At 48.3% G+C, this 16,823-nt stretch overlaps 1 protein-coding gene across 1 annotated transcript in view; it reads left to right on the top strand.

Annotated features, from left to right (window-relative positions):
• Positions 1 to 10,388, top strand: part of CDH4 (cadherin 4) — a 178,455-nt gene extending 168,067 nt beyond the window's left edge. Inside the window, exons 8-16 of the mRNA XM_053452942.1 lie at positions 3,526 to 3,663; positions 5,003 to 5,188; positions 5,802 to 6,055; positions 7,467 to 7,609; positions 7,777 to 8,010; positions 8,153 to 8,386; positions 8,665 to 8,804; positions 9,025 to 9,189; positions 9,294 to 10,388. Of these exons, the coding sequence (XP_053308917.1) occupies positions 3,526 to 3,663; positions 5,003 to 5,188; positions 5,802 to 6,055; positions 7,467 to 7,609; positions 7,777 to 8,010; positions 8,153 to 8,386; positions 8,665 to 8,804; positions 9,025 to 9,189; positions 9,294 to 9,500 (1,701 nt within the window). The 3' untranslated portion in view covers positions 9,501 to 10,388. The remainder of the gene's footprint in view (positions 1 to 3,525; positions 3,664 to 5,002; positions 5,189 to 5,801; positions 6,056 to 7,466; positions 7,610 to 7,776; positions 8,011 to 8,152; positions 8,387 to 8,664; positions 8,805 to 9,024; positions 9,190 to 9,293) is intronic.
• The last annotated feature ends 6,435 nt before the right edge of the window (positions 10,389 to 16,823 follow it).

Genomic DNA, 16,823 nt, shown 5'->3' with positions numbered 1-16,823 from the left:
GATGCTCCTGCTGTCTGCATTACTTAAGGAAGAGCCATTTCAACGCGTGTAAATTCAAAAGGTGGCCTCCAAGAATCGTCCCCCTTCAAAGGGGGGCAAATAGCCCTCCCAGTGGGGCAGAACTGATTTTAATGAAGACATAGAAATGTACAATTTGTAGGCGATTATGAATCATAAATTAGTTGTAGACGCCGGTATTATGACCCTCACGGGGTATGCTGGTCCTTGCTATACTTTCCAGAGAGGAACCAAAGGCATTCATTCTTTCATGCGGTAGAATCCACCCTTTTGGCTTTTTGTGTGTTGTGTTTGTTGTGTGTATTAGTTTTGTTCAGTTGCTCGTTTGTAGCACTTTGCACAAAACTCTGTTTACCCAACACGTTTCATGTGATTTGTAATGGTCAGAAAGTCATAAGCCCATTCCGGATCACAGGATAAAATCTCTTATTGTTATCGAGTGTCTGAAACATACGGCATCATGTAGAATTTTTCTCGCAGCGTCTTTTATGTCCGTTTGCCTTGAATGGATTTAACCTCCCAAGTCAGTACGTGGATGGCGATGACACAAACAAATAGTTATTTGCGCCAGCCAGTGCTGATCCTTCCTGACGATTCATCATCGACTTGAAGGTTTTCTTGGAATCCGATTTCCCAATAATTATATTTACACTATTTGTACGAATGCCCCCCATGTAAGTGAATAGAATTATATCCATTGTACATGTTTCTATTTCAGTTCTTTTAATGACGTTTGACTGCAAAGTGTCACGGGAAATCTTTTAAGTAGTCTTGGCCTCAGTAAGAGCTGAGTAGGAAGCGTTGGGTACGTGTCTCCTTGGTCTATTCACTAAGAAGATCAGACTCAATGTTGGTGGCTGATCTGCAAGTGCTTTTGCGAGTTACAGGCGAGAACATGCAAGTTCAATGTCAATTTGTATGGCCTCGTCTGTCTCTCTAAAACCCCTTGCTACATTAAAAAGAAAAGACAAGAACCAAACAAAATGGGGGTCCCCAGGACTCACAAACACTTTAGTGAATAGACACCTCTGTCTTATATCTCCTTGAGTTATCTCAGTTGGCTAAAAACAAACGTAAAGGCTCCAACTCCAGTGCCTAAAGGCCTCTTCTGAACACTTTGGAATAAAGTTTGAGTTGGAAGAGGTGAGATCCTCATTGTGCAGCGACAGCTCGCTGATGTAAATGAGTTCTATTTTTTAATTCACAGACACCTCTGCGTCCCTAACCTCCCAATTATATCACTCGCAGTCAGGGCAGACACGCCACGTGTTGCATCACAATCACAAAGGTAACGAATAACCAGCGATCACGGCCGATGCTAATGAAAATCATCACCAGCTATTATCTTTCTTAATTAATATATTCATCAGATTCTGATTTGGGTGGCAGGGCTCACGCTGTGAACGAGCCTCTCTGTTGTTGGATCTGCAGAATGGGTGTTTAGTTTGATTGGGATGGCATCGTTAGGACGAGAGGTAACCTTTTACTTTTTTAGACTGCACTTTGCATAAATATAGGAGAAAAACAATGTCTGCGTGCCTCCCCCTCCTGCGCGTTTCGCATTTAATTCCAAAAGAGAATGTCTGCGCATGAAGGGGCTTCACGGACAATGTAGCCACCAAAACAGCGGGAAGCCATTGGTAGAATTCTATTCAGAATTTTAAAGGAAGCCAAAAAAACATTTAGTGAAGTGTTCTAACTGCGGGGCAGAGGGCCGCCATGTGGTATATTTGGGTCAAAATCAACAGCAATAGTTGAATATTTTTTATAACCGTAAATAAAGGTCTGTGGGTGACAGTCGAGCGCCGCTGTTTATAAAGCCCGGGCGCTAAAGATTTGGCTTCCCGGGTTTGGCACATCAAGAGGGTGCACAGTGAAACATGCAAATAAATGGAATTTTTAATGTTAAAAAATGTGCATTAATTTTCCCTGCTCTGTGCTTTCGACGAGTCCTCCTGCCAGACGGAGTTGACTGCGGGGAGAGGACACGCAGAGTTCACTCTTTCGCCCAGAGAGACGGGAAACAGAGTCGGGTTGGATTAGGGGCATTGATTTAAATTGGAGTCGGCTCTGCTCGACCGTTTTCCCTCCACATCTTTAATCTGACAGTTTGAAGCGGTGATTATTGGAGTGGGGGGGTGGCAGCCCCAGGGTCTCCCTCGTGCATTCGGTATAATGGAGTCTGGACACTCTGGTCTCCGTGCCACCTGCCGGGCATTATCCAACATCTTAACATCGGAGAAAAGCTCTTAATTGAACATATTCTTCCATCTTGTTGCCTTTTAAACTGAAATTTCCATCAAGAGACTACATCTTCTATACTCCTCTGCCAGGCCCTTAGCTGAAAGAGCATTATGGGAGATGTAGTCCTGCAGCAGCTGGAAGACCGGAGGTTGGACACCCCTGCTCTAGACTGTAAGCTCTTGCGAACGGGCACCATATCCGTCAGCTTCCGAAATGGCAATTCTGTTTTCATTGTACAGCGTGACAGTATAGGTGGGGCATTTTGCCGATACCATATGTGACTTTATTAGAGACCTTCCTGCTTTCAGACAGGCGCCTCCATCTGTCTTTATGCATGTCGTGCGTTTAGAAGACGACGCGGATGTCATAAGTCAGCCTCGCACACTCTGAACACGCTGCGGTTAGGATAACGAACCCACGCCCTCTCTGTCCAACCATCGTGGTCAAACTCTGCCACCTACTGGACAGTTTGAGCCTCGCAGACTCTTAGTCGGCGGCCGTCGCCTGTAGATAGTATTTTCTTGTTAGATACTTTGCTACTATGTTACCATTTATAAATCTCTTTCTTGTGCTTTATTATAGGGCTTTGTCTATTTAACTCATCTTATTGGCTCCGTACCCGCAGTTCTTCCAGTCGCCTAATGCTGTTGAATCTAATCGCATTAACATTACTCGCGTTTGTTTGAATGACATCATAGTCCTGGGTTAAGGGTTCATCCATAGGCCTTTGACGGTTCTCAGTAATGCGAGCGCAGACAGGCTTCCTACCTCCTCTTGTAAAAAAAAAAACATCACCTGCTTGTTTTAATACAAATTGGAAGAAAAAAGGCATGATTGTCTCCTCTGGATCCCCGGTATAAATTTGGCTGATAGGAAACATATCACCGATCGCCAATTAGAGCGTCACTAAACCGAGGGAACATTATTGACCGAGTGCCAGAATTGAGCAGGTCAAGGTGATTCGCTGTAAACGCTTTCTGAAGCCAATAAAAACCTTAATGGATCTTTTATGTTTTGTATCCCTTTTTTAAATCGATCGCTGCGAAAAATAAATGGGTTTCAAAACGTCTGAATAAAATCCGCCGCTTGCGCGCTGCCCAAAATGAAGCGGTTTAACCAAATATCGGGTGGTGCGGGACGTGCGGGACGTGCGACCGGCGGTCTCGTGTTGGAATGAACGGCCTGTGATTTGTTATAAAGCATAAGCTCTGTTGGGGCGTGTTCGCCCGACGTCTTCATACAAGTCCCTCTGTTTCTCCACAGAAAGTCCAGCAGTACACCGTGGTGATCCAGGCCACAGACATGGACGGGAGCACGAGCTTCGGGCTCACCAACACGGCCACGGCCATCATTAACGTCGCAGACATCAATGACAACCCTCCGGAGTTCACCTCTAATCTGGTAAGACGCCGACGTATGGCGGCCATCGCTTTTTAGTTGTGTGTTTTCTCTCCCCAATAGGGGCAATTATATAGCTAATCTGAACCCCAATTTCACCCAAAGATTGGGCTGAACATTAATTAGGGAAGCCGTGTCATTAGCATCATTGAGCCCCCCTTTTAGGCCAGGAGCTCTAAGTCCCGCCGATATGACTTTTTCTAGTGTTTAGCGGCAGCTTCTCCTGCGAGTCTTCTGTATCGCGTCGGGTCACGGAGCCGGCTCAGCACTAGAATGAAAGTTTAACGTCAGACGCGCGGCTAATAATCCACTGGAAAATTCTATGCCCTCCGGCCCCCCGGACTGCTGATCCTCTACGCTCGGAATTGTTTTGTGTCTGATGCGGTTTTCAGTCCTTGAATTATTGAAATAAAAAAAGAGGGATCAAAGAATGATCGCAAACCCCGTAACGAGTTCCTCTCCCCCTTATCACCCCCCCCCGGCTCCTTCGCGATACCATCAGGTATTGTGAAGCACAACAGATGTTAAAGGTCAGTCTGACGGCGGCGGCCGGCGGCAGCGGCTCCATCAGTCACGGGGGAGCGCAGGAGATCCAATTCCGGATAAATTCCTAATTTGTCTTCTTAACAAGGTGATGGTATCAGGATTTCACGGTGCGAGGGGTGCAGGGAGCGGAGATACGCGCCGCGTCTGGCCTTCCATCTGTAATCAGAGCAGCTTCCCCCGAGCCTCCAGGAGTACTTACTGTCTGAGCCGGTTATCGCACCCCTGGGGATTTTACGCTGCCGGGTTAACCATTTTGTTGCCGGTTTGGTGCAATCTGTGAAAGAGAAGAACTACTTTCCTTTTGGTGAACGCGGAGAAAACCAACCCAATTGAGTTGGGAAAATATGGCGGGTCTCAGGTCCTAGAGGAGGAAAAATTAGAGCAAAAAATAATAATATGGAAAAAAAATCATGTCCCCCGCCCATCCCATTATATTCCCCTTCCAGCTGTAAACCTGTTAATAAAATAAAGTTATATTTATTACTGATATCTCGCAGAACGACATATAGACGCGGGGAGGGGTAGATCAGCCATGTCTTTCATTCATCACCTAATTTCCACTGGAACGTCTCCATGTTCTCTATATTACAATGCATGACGTGGGGCTTGTTCACTAAGGAGTGGGTTGAGTCATTCATACTGGGTTAAGACCTTGGTTCACAGAATGCGTTGGGGGATTCAATGGCACAATGTGTTACCGGGATACGGTTACCGGCTCGTTGTCGCGGTATGGAGCATGAATAATTGTCGATGGCATTGTGTTGCGATCCGATTGGATATTTTGGTTTCTGCGCAGTTCACTGGCGAGGCGGTGGAAAACCGCGTAGACGCCGTGGTTGCCAATTTGACGGTGTTGGATCGCGACCAGCCGTACACACCCAACTGGAACGCAAAATACAAGATCATCAGCGGAGACCCGTCCAATCACTTCACCATCAGGACAGACCCGGCCACCAACGACGGGGTAGTGACGGTGATAAAGGTGGGTCCGCGTCTCACTAACCCAGATAATAGTCCTCATATACACAGGGTCACACTACACGCGTGTCACACGGTATACACTTGTATGTTATGGGTCCTATGATTCGGCCACAAGCGACCAACTGCTGCCACTTCTTAAATTGGGTGGTAAGTGAGGGCAGACTGGGCACCCCCTTTATTCATATGAAGCAAAGTACCCCAGGCTGACGCGGAACCTTTTGGAACCCGTCAATCGCGGTTCTTAACTCGGGAAACTAAACAGCAAGTGCCTGCCCGCCAAGATCTTCTGCAGCAGCTCAGGCCAGCCAGCCATGGGTTATCCAGCCTGGCATTTATATCACAGTTCTAGGAGCTGCCTAGAAGCTTGTTATGTGGCTGAGTAATTTGCCTGTGGCTAGGCTGCCCCTGGGGAGGAAAAAGCATGTGGACCCAGCTTAGTCCCTCCAGCTGAATGTTAATCTCTGGTCCTTCGAGTCTCCATTCGGTCCCAATGTTTTTCTATAAGGTCAGCCACTTAAGATGCCATGGGATATAACTCCCATCACGTGTAAGCAGGTGCTGCAGTTAGGTCAGGCCGGTGCTTTGCTTGATGAGACGTCTCTCTTACCTTTCAGCCCATTGATTATGAGATGAACAAAGGCTTCTTGCTGAACGTCATGGTGTCAAACCAGGCGCCTCTGGCTGGCGGCATCCAGATGTCCATCCTGTCCACCTCGGCGGTGACCATCTCCATCACCGACGTGAACGAAGCCCCCTACTTTCCAAGCCAAAACGAGCCAATCAGACAGCTGGAGGGAGAGCCGGCGGGCCGTCTGCTTACAACGTTTTCTGCCGTAGACCCTGACCGCTTCATGCAGCAAGCACTCAGGTGAGTGGCACGCGATGGAGAGACGGACTATTCTGACCTTTCTAGACAGGCTGCAGGTTCTTGAAGACCAGGGCAGTCAGGAAAGAGGAAGGACGCGCTTCCATAATCTTGGAGCTCGGGAGGTAGAGATTCTTGTTCATTGATCCGGAGGATTTGATGTCGCAGTTTGGTGGTCCGATCTCCCCCAGCTGCCTATTACATTTGTTTAAATAATGTCTGCCCTCAGCCTCTTGTTCTAAGGATGTCCCCCAAGTCTTCAAAGACCCGCTCGTGTCTGTTGAGTTGGACGTTTGGGGGAACCGCATGTCTTTCCCGCCTGGTAGTTGTAATGGGGGGCTTAGGAAAAGACAGAGAAATTAAAAGGGGGTCATAGGTCACCGAAAGGAAGCAAGCCTCTCCCGTACCCGAGGAATTCGTTAAATCGTGACATTTAGGTTTTTCTGTTGAGACGGCGAGAGAACGCGGAGTCCGGCCTGCGTCCAATTACCCGCACTTCACTTTTGACATTTTATAATCATTATGTGGTTCAGCCGCTTCACTCGGGGGCCCGGCGGCCCGACAGAGGAGATGATTATATTGACTTGTGGTGGCTCCTTCCCATCGCTTGCGGACATATAATGAGACCCTTTAGGAAGACATCCTTGGCTAACGAGGAAATTCTTTGTTCATGGTTTGTAACGGCCAGACTGCCGTGTGATCTTTCTCCGTCGCTCCGAGCTTTAGGTGGGGGGGACTGGTGTGGGTGGGGGGGGGTAAAAAAACCCACTTTTGTACAGTTTTGTTAAAACGCATGGGGTTACTGCCGCCAAATACATTGTATCCAGCGTCTCTCTTTGTGATTCCATCGATGTAACAGCCTTAGTCCTGGGCTGCGTTAGTCCCCGAGGGACACAAAAAAGATTTTTGGATATCCCGCCTTAAGCACAGATGTCTGAATTAAAAATGAGTTAAACTACCTGTTCTCATGCAGGGATAGGCTGAATTCCTATTAAAAAAATGCAATTTCTAAAACTCAGATTAAATCTGTCTGCAGTCTCTTCTCGCGGTCTCGGCTGGTGTTTACTCCTTTAAATCGTCTCGGGATCTCAATTTGCCGCAGAACGCAGCTTTTACTTATCGACGCCGGTTCTGGTACGAGATGAACCTGTCGGGGTCGATCTGACAGCAAAATTGGCTCCATCTGTAACCGCGCGACGGTTTTAATGAGTTCGAGAGGTCGCGAGATTTAAACCGGCGAGAAGTTTTCCAAGCCGGTTAAGTTTTAAATGCTCCGTCTCGGCGTAGAATCTCGGGGAAAATTCCAGCCCCGGTTTAGATTAAACGGCTGCAGAGATGTGGCGGCCCCCGCGCTGCAGACTGTTACTTTGGTGTTGAATATTTTATATAAATTACTTGTTTTCTCTTCTTTCAGGTACTCGAAACTCTCCGACCCCGCGAACTGGCTGAGCATTAACGCCACCAGTGGTAAAGTTTACACCACGGCCGTTCTGGATCGCGAATCCCCTTTTGTTAAAGACGACATCTACGAGGCCAAGTTCCTGGCGACCGACAACGGTGATTTTTCCTCCTGTGTCCTTAACATGTATTCTTCGATTCTCATTAAAAAGTCTCTTTTCATCGCCTTATAAATAAAAGTCTGCGTTTATTCCGCTGTTTGGGTTGGATGTTCTCCTAGAGAAGGCGCACTCCTCACGGTTTGGTTTTCTTTTGTCTCGCCGCAGGCGTTCCTCCGGCCAGCGGCACCGGTACGTTGCAGATCCACCTGATCGACGTCAACGATAACGCCCCCGAACTTCAGCCCAAAGAGGCTCAGATCTGCGAGAGGCCGAATTCAAACGGCATCAACATCACGGCCGCGGATTTGGACCGCAAGCCCAGCGGGGACCCCTTTGTGTTTGAGCTGCCGACGGTGCCGTCGATGATCCGTCGGAACTGGACTATAACCAGGATTAACGGTAAGGGTGAGATGGCGCGAGTTTGGGACTCATGGGGTAAAACAAAAGAAAGCCATCCTTCTACCTACATAGTCTTTGATAGCGTTCCCTCTAAGGTGAGCCACTTACCCCCCTGTAAGATGCCCCCCTGTGGTTGTTCTAGGTAACTACGCCAGGCTCAGCCTGCAGATTGGATACCTTGAGGCCGGGATGTACGAGGTCCCCGTCATTATTACGGACTCAGGAAACCCTCCTCTCTACAACACGTCGGTGATCAAAGTGAAGGTCTGTCCCTGCGACGAAAACGGAGACTGCACGACAATCGGAGCCGTGGCAGCAGCGGGACTGGGCACGGGCGCCATCATCTCTATCCTGATATGCATTATAATTCTTCTCTGTGAGTAACCCCTTTGGTTTATTGTCTGAAAGGAGCAGGCGTAAAGCTGGCCCCTGCTTTAAAGGTGGGAGCCACGTACTCGTTTTGTTTATGGGGGCAAAAAAAATCTTTACCTCCATTACCAATTCTGCAGAGCCGGGCTTTGTCGGTTGTGCCGCTTGGGACCCAGTTGGTCTTTAAGCACGTAATGTTGAAAGGTGTCGGCAAATAGAACATTCCGGTGGCACCCAGCGAGTCCCGGCAGACATACGGCAGTAACTGGTCCCTTCTCTCTCCAGCTATGGTTCTCCTGTTCGTCATGTGGATGAAGCGCAGGGAGAAGGAACGTCACACAAAACAGCTCCTGATTGACCCAGAAGACGACGTCAGAGACAATATTCTCAAGTACGACGAGGAAGGAGGCGGCGAGGAAGACCAGGTGAGTGATCGAGGAACCGGGACAATTCACATGCTTACACGTAACATATACACGCCTAACCGTTGGCCGTCCTCTGATGGCGTGTGAAACATCTGTTTGGGTGGGGTGGATCTGCACGATCTGTAACGGCACAGCCAACCTTCGGCGCTGTTATTCAGGAGATGTAACCAGGTCCCGGGAGCGGTCGGGGCGCGGATCTGACCTTCCGTTCTTTTTCTAGGACTACGACCTGAGTCAACTGCAGCAACCGGAGACGCTGGATCACGTTCTGAACAAGGTGGCGGGAGTCCGACGGGTGGACGAGAGGCCGGTGGGTGCCGAGCCCCAATACCCCATAAGACCAGTAATCCCGCATCCTGGAGATATCGGGGACTTCATCAGCGAGGTATATAATAATGCATAGAGGTTTTTTTGCTATAGGCGATAGAGCCCTTTTATATACGCCCCCCCGTTACCAGATACACACGCTCACTCTCCTTACCTTTACAGGGTCTCCGGGCGGCCGACAACGACCCGACGGCTCCTCCCTACGACTCCCTCTTGGTTTTCGACTACGAGGGGAGCGGATCGACCGCCGGCTCCGTCAGCTCGCTCAACTCCTCCAGCTCCGAAGAACAGGACTTTGACTATTTGAATGACTGGGGGCCCCGCTTCAAAAAATTGGCGGACATGTATGGCGGGGCTGAGGAGGATTGACAGGAGGCCCGGGTCTTACCGACAGACGGAACAAATCCTCCTCCGTTGTACAGAGGCTGAAATGTTTTTTGTTTTTAATTAATATAATTATTATCACCCCCCCTTCATGGCGTTATTTTTAGTGGTATGTTTAGAAGGGTTCATCCTCAGCTGACGTTTAAAGCGGTAACCCCCCTTATTTATTTTGAGGCTCATGCTTTTATTTTGTAGACTTAACTTAACCCCTCCTGTGCTGGAAAAGCTGGACGCCTTGTGTTTTAAGGAGTTATCGTCACGGCTTGTAACCTCTGCGTGAACGGCGCCACCCTGAGCCAAACTTTATTTATTTTTAGGTTTTTTTTACCCCAAAATATGGGGGAGGATTCACTAAAGGTTCGACAAAGAGGAGGTTCGGATACCAGGTATTAGATCTCCTTTCTTGGTGCTCACCGGACCTTGGTATGGATCAAACGGGGCACAATGAGACACAGGCTTGGCTGTCACTCCAAGATATCTTCGTGCATCCAGCCCAGCCAGATCTGAGAAAAATAAATATGGACCATGGCAGCACCCAGGAGCAGTATAGAGTTTGGTGGTCTTTCCAGCAGAGAAGGGGTTAATCCGTCCCTGGAATGAAGCCATCTCTTATGTTTTTTTGTTTGTCGGATTTTCGAGCGATCCAGCATGTCCGCGTTCCATTACTGCTGCTCCCCCTCCCCTTATTTTTATATATATATATATTTAAATATATATATATATATCTACCTGTACATAGGTGAGCGGAGAGATTTCCTGATACACGGAGCGAGGCGTCTCTCTCTCTCTCCCTCACTCGTCTTAACTTGAAGAAAAAAAAACAAAGTTCTTTTTTTAGAACCACTGTTTTTACAAACGGAAAAAAACAAAAACAAAATGATATTTAAAAAAAAAAAGCAAAAGAAATAAACTAATAAAAAATAAAAAAAAGTTTTTGAAAAGTGCCTTTTCGGTACACTGCGTGAGGTCGTGTAAGTCTCAGGAGAGGTTGGAGGAGTTTAAGAGGTGCCTGCAAACAATGCTATGGCAGTTGAAGGGGTTAGGTGGGCCCGCTGGCATCTCTGGCAATGAAGGGGTTAATAGAGAAATCCTGGGGTGGGGGTACAGGAGCCCCAGGGCCGGTGGCGGCTATAGAGTTGGGAGCACTGGCCACTAGGCAGAAACAGGGGTTAGATATGGAACCCGGCCTGCATCCCCCCCGACGCATTTCACACCCCTGTTTATGGTTATTTGGGGTAAAAATGTTGATTTCCGAGTCTAGACCGTCTGAGGGTCCTGGTGGGGTAAACCAGCGTGTCAGCCTATGTCCCACCCACCATGTCCCCTGGGTCACCATGTAAAAGGGCCACATGGGAAACCACAAAATCTACCCCAGCAAACTACAGTCCGTTCTGTTTCTGAAAACTATCCTGTAAATTCTCCAATCTTATGAGCAGACCCGGCAGGGCCGCTGTGCACATTTCCCTCTGGCACCCAATGGGTTAAACCCCTACCAGAACGTCTCGTTACATTTTACAGGTTCCGTAGCAGGTCGCAGAGAGCGGATTGGACCGTGTCAGCATCATCATCATCATCAATGAAATCTCGTGTTTACGCGTCGGCTTTTAATCAGTGAATATTTTCGTGGCCGCCCACATCGGCCCCCGTGCAACAGGGTAAAAAAAATATATACATATACATATATGTTTTGTACAATGGTTCAGGGCGCAGAGCTAACGTTCCATCCGTCTGCCGTTAACTGCTTTAAACCTCAGACAGTCCTGTTTTGCCCTGAAACAGACGAAGGAGACGCGGAAGCATTAAAACGAGTCTCTCCAAACCAGACCTCCGAAGCCCCGGCGTATGTATAAATACCAAATACACGGGATTATTCTGTCTGTTGCGTGTTTTGGGTCGCAGAATTATTTTGGTTCTGATGTTGTTGACCACGTCGAGAAACTTAATGCAGCCTCACAAGAGACGTTTTGGCCGAAGGGGGACCTCGGTCTGGAATCACTGAGACTTTCTCTGGACGTTTGGGAACCTTACAAGCTTCTCTTTGTTCTATGCAAACCCCCCCAGGAGGGCCGTTTCGGAGCGAAACCGCTTGCCATGATTCCTGGAGACCCAAACTGGGAGAATTCAGCACCAAAAAATAATATGGATTCTTTGCACCGATTCTGGATGAACACACAACGTCCTTACGATCCAATAAGTAATATTGAGCAGCCGAGACAATCCCGGGGAGGGAAGTCGCCGGTGGCCGGGTCGCTGTCGCTGCCGGGACAATGGAGACATTCGTGATAAAGCCGTCGGACGGCAAGCAGGCACAGTCCAAAAAACATAATACAATCAAGGTTTTCATTGCCCCCCCCCCAAAGGGGGAATTCACATTAGCCCTTCAATGCTGGGGTTAAATTTAGCGAGGGTGCCGGATGAGGACCCCCCCCATAGGGTTCTCTTCACTGCCGCAAAGCGTTGGGACCACCCGTAATCGGTCCCCATCGCAAATCATCCGTGTGCCGTATTCTATAGAGTACGTGCGGCGGGATGCGTAGTGCTTACCGGGACAGGCCACCCGTAAGAAATTGGGTTTCTCAGCGCCCCCATTTCTGCATTTGATGCCCATAAAAGGCCAATAAATAAAAATAAAACAGAACTTGCGCGTTCGCCCGAAGCGAAGGTAGGACGGTTCAGCTTGTAAAATAACCAAACGCTCAATACTTTGCAGTTACCAGGTTACAGCCAGGCCCTTCACGGACGGGCGCCCGCCTCGCCCACGTCGCCCCCCCCCACGCTCTCATTTTACTTGCCCCTGCATGCACCCCCTTCCTTTGATTTGATGAACTTCCCTCCTGCATGTGGTTTGCCATCCCCACAGAGCGGGCAGCGAACGCGCCACTCCACAAAACACAACCCGCTCCTGAAAACGCTCCTTTTTGTAAAACAGTCGACAGCACAAAAAAAAACGATTTTCTATTGTTGTTTGTAGTTTTTGTACTTAAAGAAAACTAAAGAAAAAAAAAACAAAGATAAATTGGGGTGGATAAGAGGGATTGTGTCCGTGTGTTTGCGAGCGCTGCGGTTTTCGGATAACGGTTACTTGTGTGTTTATGCAGATTTGGATCCGTGTAAAAATTAATAAAAACGACATTTCAAAAAAAAAATGAATAAAATAAAGAAGTGGATTAAAATGAGGCAAAAAAACCTCCATGTGCTCGTCTCATTGTGTGTCTGTGTTGTGATTGGCTGTTACCGCTCTGGAGAACCGATCTAGATCCTGTCCACAAACCCAAAATATGGGTATAAGGAGTAGACCGCATTGGTGTCCTCCTCATGTATAGAGAGCTTCCAACTGCTCATGGGTCTCTTCCTGGTGCACAGAGAGTGGGTCTCCTCCTCATGTGTAGACAGCTCCTCGCTCCTCACGGGTCTCCTACTCATGTGTAGAGAGCTCCCCGCTCCTCACGGGTCTCCTCCTCATGTGTAGACAGCTCCCCGCTGCTCACGGGTCTCCTCTTCATATGTAGAGAGCTCCCCGCTCCTCACGGGTCTCCTCCTCATGTGTAGACAGCTCCCCGCTGCTCACGGGTCTCCTCTTCATGTGTAGACAGCTCCCCGCTCCTCACGGGTCTCCTACTCATGTGTAGAGAGCTCCCCGCTCCTCACGGGTCTCCTCCTCATGTGTAGACAGCTCCCCGCTCCTCACGGGTCTCCTCCTCATGTGTAGACAGCTCCCCGCTGCTCACGGGTCTCCTCTTCATGTGTAGACAGCTCCCCGCTCCTCACGGGTCTCCTCCTCATGTGTAGACAGCTCCCCGCTCCTCACGGGTCTCCTCCTCATGTGTAGACAGCTCCCCGCTCCTCACGGGTCTCCTCCTCATGTGTAGACAGCTCCCCGCTCCTCACAGGTCTCCTCTTCATATGTAGAGAGCTCCCCTCCCCACGGCTCACAGGTCTCCTCTTCGTGTAGAGAGCTACCAAAACCTTGCCTGTCTATTCTTCATGTGTAGAGAACTCTCCAAAACTAAACAGCTCCCTTCTTCATGTTTATGGAGCTCCCTGAATCTCACAGGTCTCTTCCTCGTGTGTAGAGAGTCCCCCACGCCTCACAGGTCTCCTCTTCGTGTGCAATGAGCTCCCCAAACCTCCCAGGGGGTCTCATGTGACTATTATCGCGAACCTCGCAGGTGGTGCTTTCATCTTCTTTGTTGACGTTTCCCTCCGAGCTCCTGTCCCGAGAATCACCATGCAGTCCCGCCCTACATGAACATTTCCCCCAACCTGCGCCGATACAACGTAACAAAGCCACCTTTTACCTGACAGTCGGCGGGTGCCGTCCCAGCGAAGAGTTAAACGCGCTCCGTCTGTGGATTAAAAGCTCTTGTCTCCCCGGGAAGTGCTCCTAAGTGCAGTATAATGACTATGAAATCCCGGTAATTACCCGACTACAAACGAGTTTTCTTTAATTATATGTAATTCGTGAATAACCAAAAGGCTTAGCATTTGTACTTTTCCCCCTGTCTGGGCCTCTCGGTCCAATTACCCGCCTCGCCATTTACTTCATCAAATGAGTTACTATTAAGCGTAATTAGCGTTTACTTAAGGAGGTAATTGCGCCGTCTCTGCCCGGGAGCTCCTTAATACCCCCGCCATGTTTTGGGTTTGCGGTAGAGACATCGCGGGGGGGCCGAGACGCTTCCATCTCCCTTGGGTTGTTCAATGGTTTAGTGAACATGGGCCGTCCGCCGGACCCGACATCAAAGCAGACGCCACCGGAGAAGGGGGATTCGTTCAAGTCAATATGAAATATAAAATTTGGGGTTCAGAGGTTTGGGGGATGGCTGCCCGCTCCTCAAAACTATTAGAAGTCCTTTGTCCAAATACTTGGGTCCAAGAACAGAATTCCAACCAGCAGGTGACACCAGGATATATCGGACATGGAGGTCCCCAGCCCACCGTTCCAGCTCCCCAGATATTAATACCGTATTTGCTCGATTATAAGATGACCCTGATTATAAGACGACCCCCCCCAAAATCTGAATATTAATGTTAATTCATGTAAACTATGTGAACATTTTTTTTAATAAAAGCTATGATTGAGAAAAATATTTTGTTTTTATTTCCTTTTTTTTTTTTCAACCTGCCCCCCCCAGTTATGCACATCTGCCCTTAGGCTTGCCACTCTGCCCCAAAAATGCCTTATACCCCCTATATGCCACTGTGCCCCATGATATGCCTTTTATCCCTCTATATGCCACTGTGCCCCATGATATGCCTTTTGACCCCTATGTGCCACTCTGCCTCCAGAATTGCCTTATACCCCTATATGCCACTCTGGCATTTAGGGGGTTAAAAGGCATATTATGGGGCAGAGTGGCATATAGGGAGGTATAAGGCATTTCAGGAGGCAGGGTGGTGTATAGAGGGTTAAAAGGCATTTCTGGAGGCAGAGTGGCATTGAGGGGGTTAAAAGGCATTTCATAGAGCACTCTGCCTACAGAAATGCCTTATGCCCCCCATTTAACACTCCCCCCCCAAACTTACCGGAGCTTCTGAGTCCCCGGTGCCTAGTCCGGGCAGCGTGTAGAGCTCTACGCGATTCGCGTAGACAACTTCCACTGCAGCCGGGAAGAGGTGCGGTTAGCGGTGGGGGTTGTCTGCGTCCATCTGCGTAGTTGTCTACGCGAATCAAGTAGAGCTCTACACGCTGTCCGGACTACACACCGGGAACCCAGAAGTACCGGTAAGTTGGGGGGACGGGGGACAGGAGGATCCAGGTCCCCTGCATCGCTGCGGGGGATCTGGATCTCAGTCTCATAGTCAGACCTACTTGAGGTCTCATTATAAGGGGTATTTTTCAGAGCATTTGCTCTGGAAAAAACATCCTCTTATAATCGAGCAAATACAGTAATTCATTAGTAATAAGATTTATAGATCAAAAAAAGAGAGAGATCCATGTCGGGGCCCCAGAAACCGAGGATATATAATTCCGAATGCGAAGCGCTCTTACGGTGATAGTTCCAAACATTCCGCCGGCTGCCATGGTGGTAGAACCACTTTTCAGACCAGAATCGCTAAGCCTCAGCAGAGTCGGGAAAAACACAGTCCAATAAAATGATCTAAAAACTACAATTTGTTACAATGTTTCGGAATAACAATTACACAAAGTCTTATCGGCCGCAATCACGTGACACGGAGATACCGCCGATAGCCGCAGGGATAAAGGAAACATTTTATCCACCCGTCGCTGTCTGTAACAATAGCGCTCACCAATAGCGCTTAACCTCTGACCCCAGGAAGCGACCTAACAAGGATGCGCATGCATCCTTACATCATTACATAATCATACTAGAGGACCCCCAGCACCCGGAAGGAGCGCTCCGTATACGACAAGTCGGCGTTTTGACGCACCGACACACAGATCAATATATTCCATTAATCGCCCACAGCTCCCTGCCTCCCCATTAGCTGCGTTTTTTTTTATATTAAGGTCATTTATACACTTAGAAAGCCACTTAAGAAAATCAGCTCTGAGATAAACAGTTCATTAAAAACACACGGCTGGTAATAAAAGAGTCAACCGGACAAAAGATCCGAGAGATCCGCGCACAAAAACATGAAGTGTCCGTTCAATAACAAAACTGCGAGGGTCAATGGTGCCTTTTGCAGGATTTTTTTATATCCCTGAATACATTAATCCATTACTTATCAATAAAATAAAAAAAGAGAGATAGAGAGAAATTCTGAGACAAAGTGCAATCACTATGGAAACCGCCACATTTAGCACTAGAATTATTCTTTGTAAACCTGGCCAAAAAAAAACATTAGAATACATTTTTAAATAAATTCCAAAATAAGTTTCATTTTTGCCATCCGTGAGCAGCATGAACATTTTTCGGTTTTCCTGACCCCATGTGACACGGTCGGCGCAATTAGCAGACGAGGCTGGGTTGGGATTTTAAGCCTGTGGTGCCCTCTAGCTTCCGGAAAACAGAACTGAATTATCCAGAACATTATCGTCTATAAACATTCCTTCCAGAAACAGAACACATATCGGGTAACAATGTTACTTTTTAGCCGTTTTCTATCCCAAAAAGCCACCTTTAAACATCTACGACATTCTATTATCAGAAGTGTCCCACATACCTTTTTTCCCCACGTTCTGGATCCTCTGGACTCGCGGCCAATTCTTACGTGTCTCCTGAGAACGCAAGGAAACGTCGAGCAGAAGGCGTTAAGTACTCGTCAGGCCATGACACAAAAGGATAAAATGAGCCGACATTCTACCTTGGCCAAGCAGCAGCCATGATATGAAATTCTAGACAA

Source organism: Spea bombifrons, chromosome 13 (assembly GCF_027358695.1).
Source record: "Spea bombifrons isolate aSpeBom1 chromosome 13, aSpeBom1.2.pri, whole genome shotgun sequence".
Lineage (NCBI taxonomy): Eukaryota > Metazoa > Chordata > Amphibia > Anura > Pelobatidae > Spea > Spea bombifrons.
This window is presented reverse-complemented; position numbering and strand designations above follow the sequence as displayed.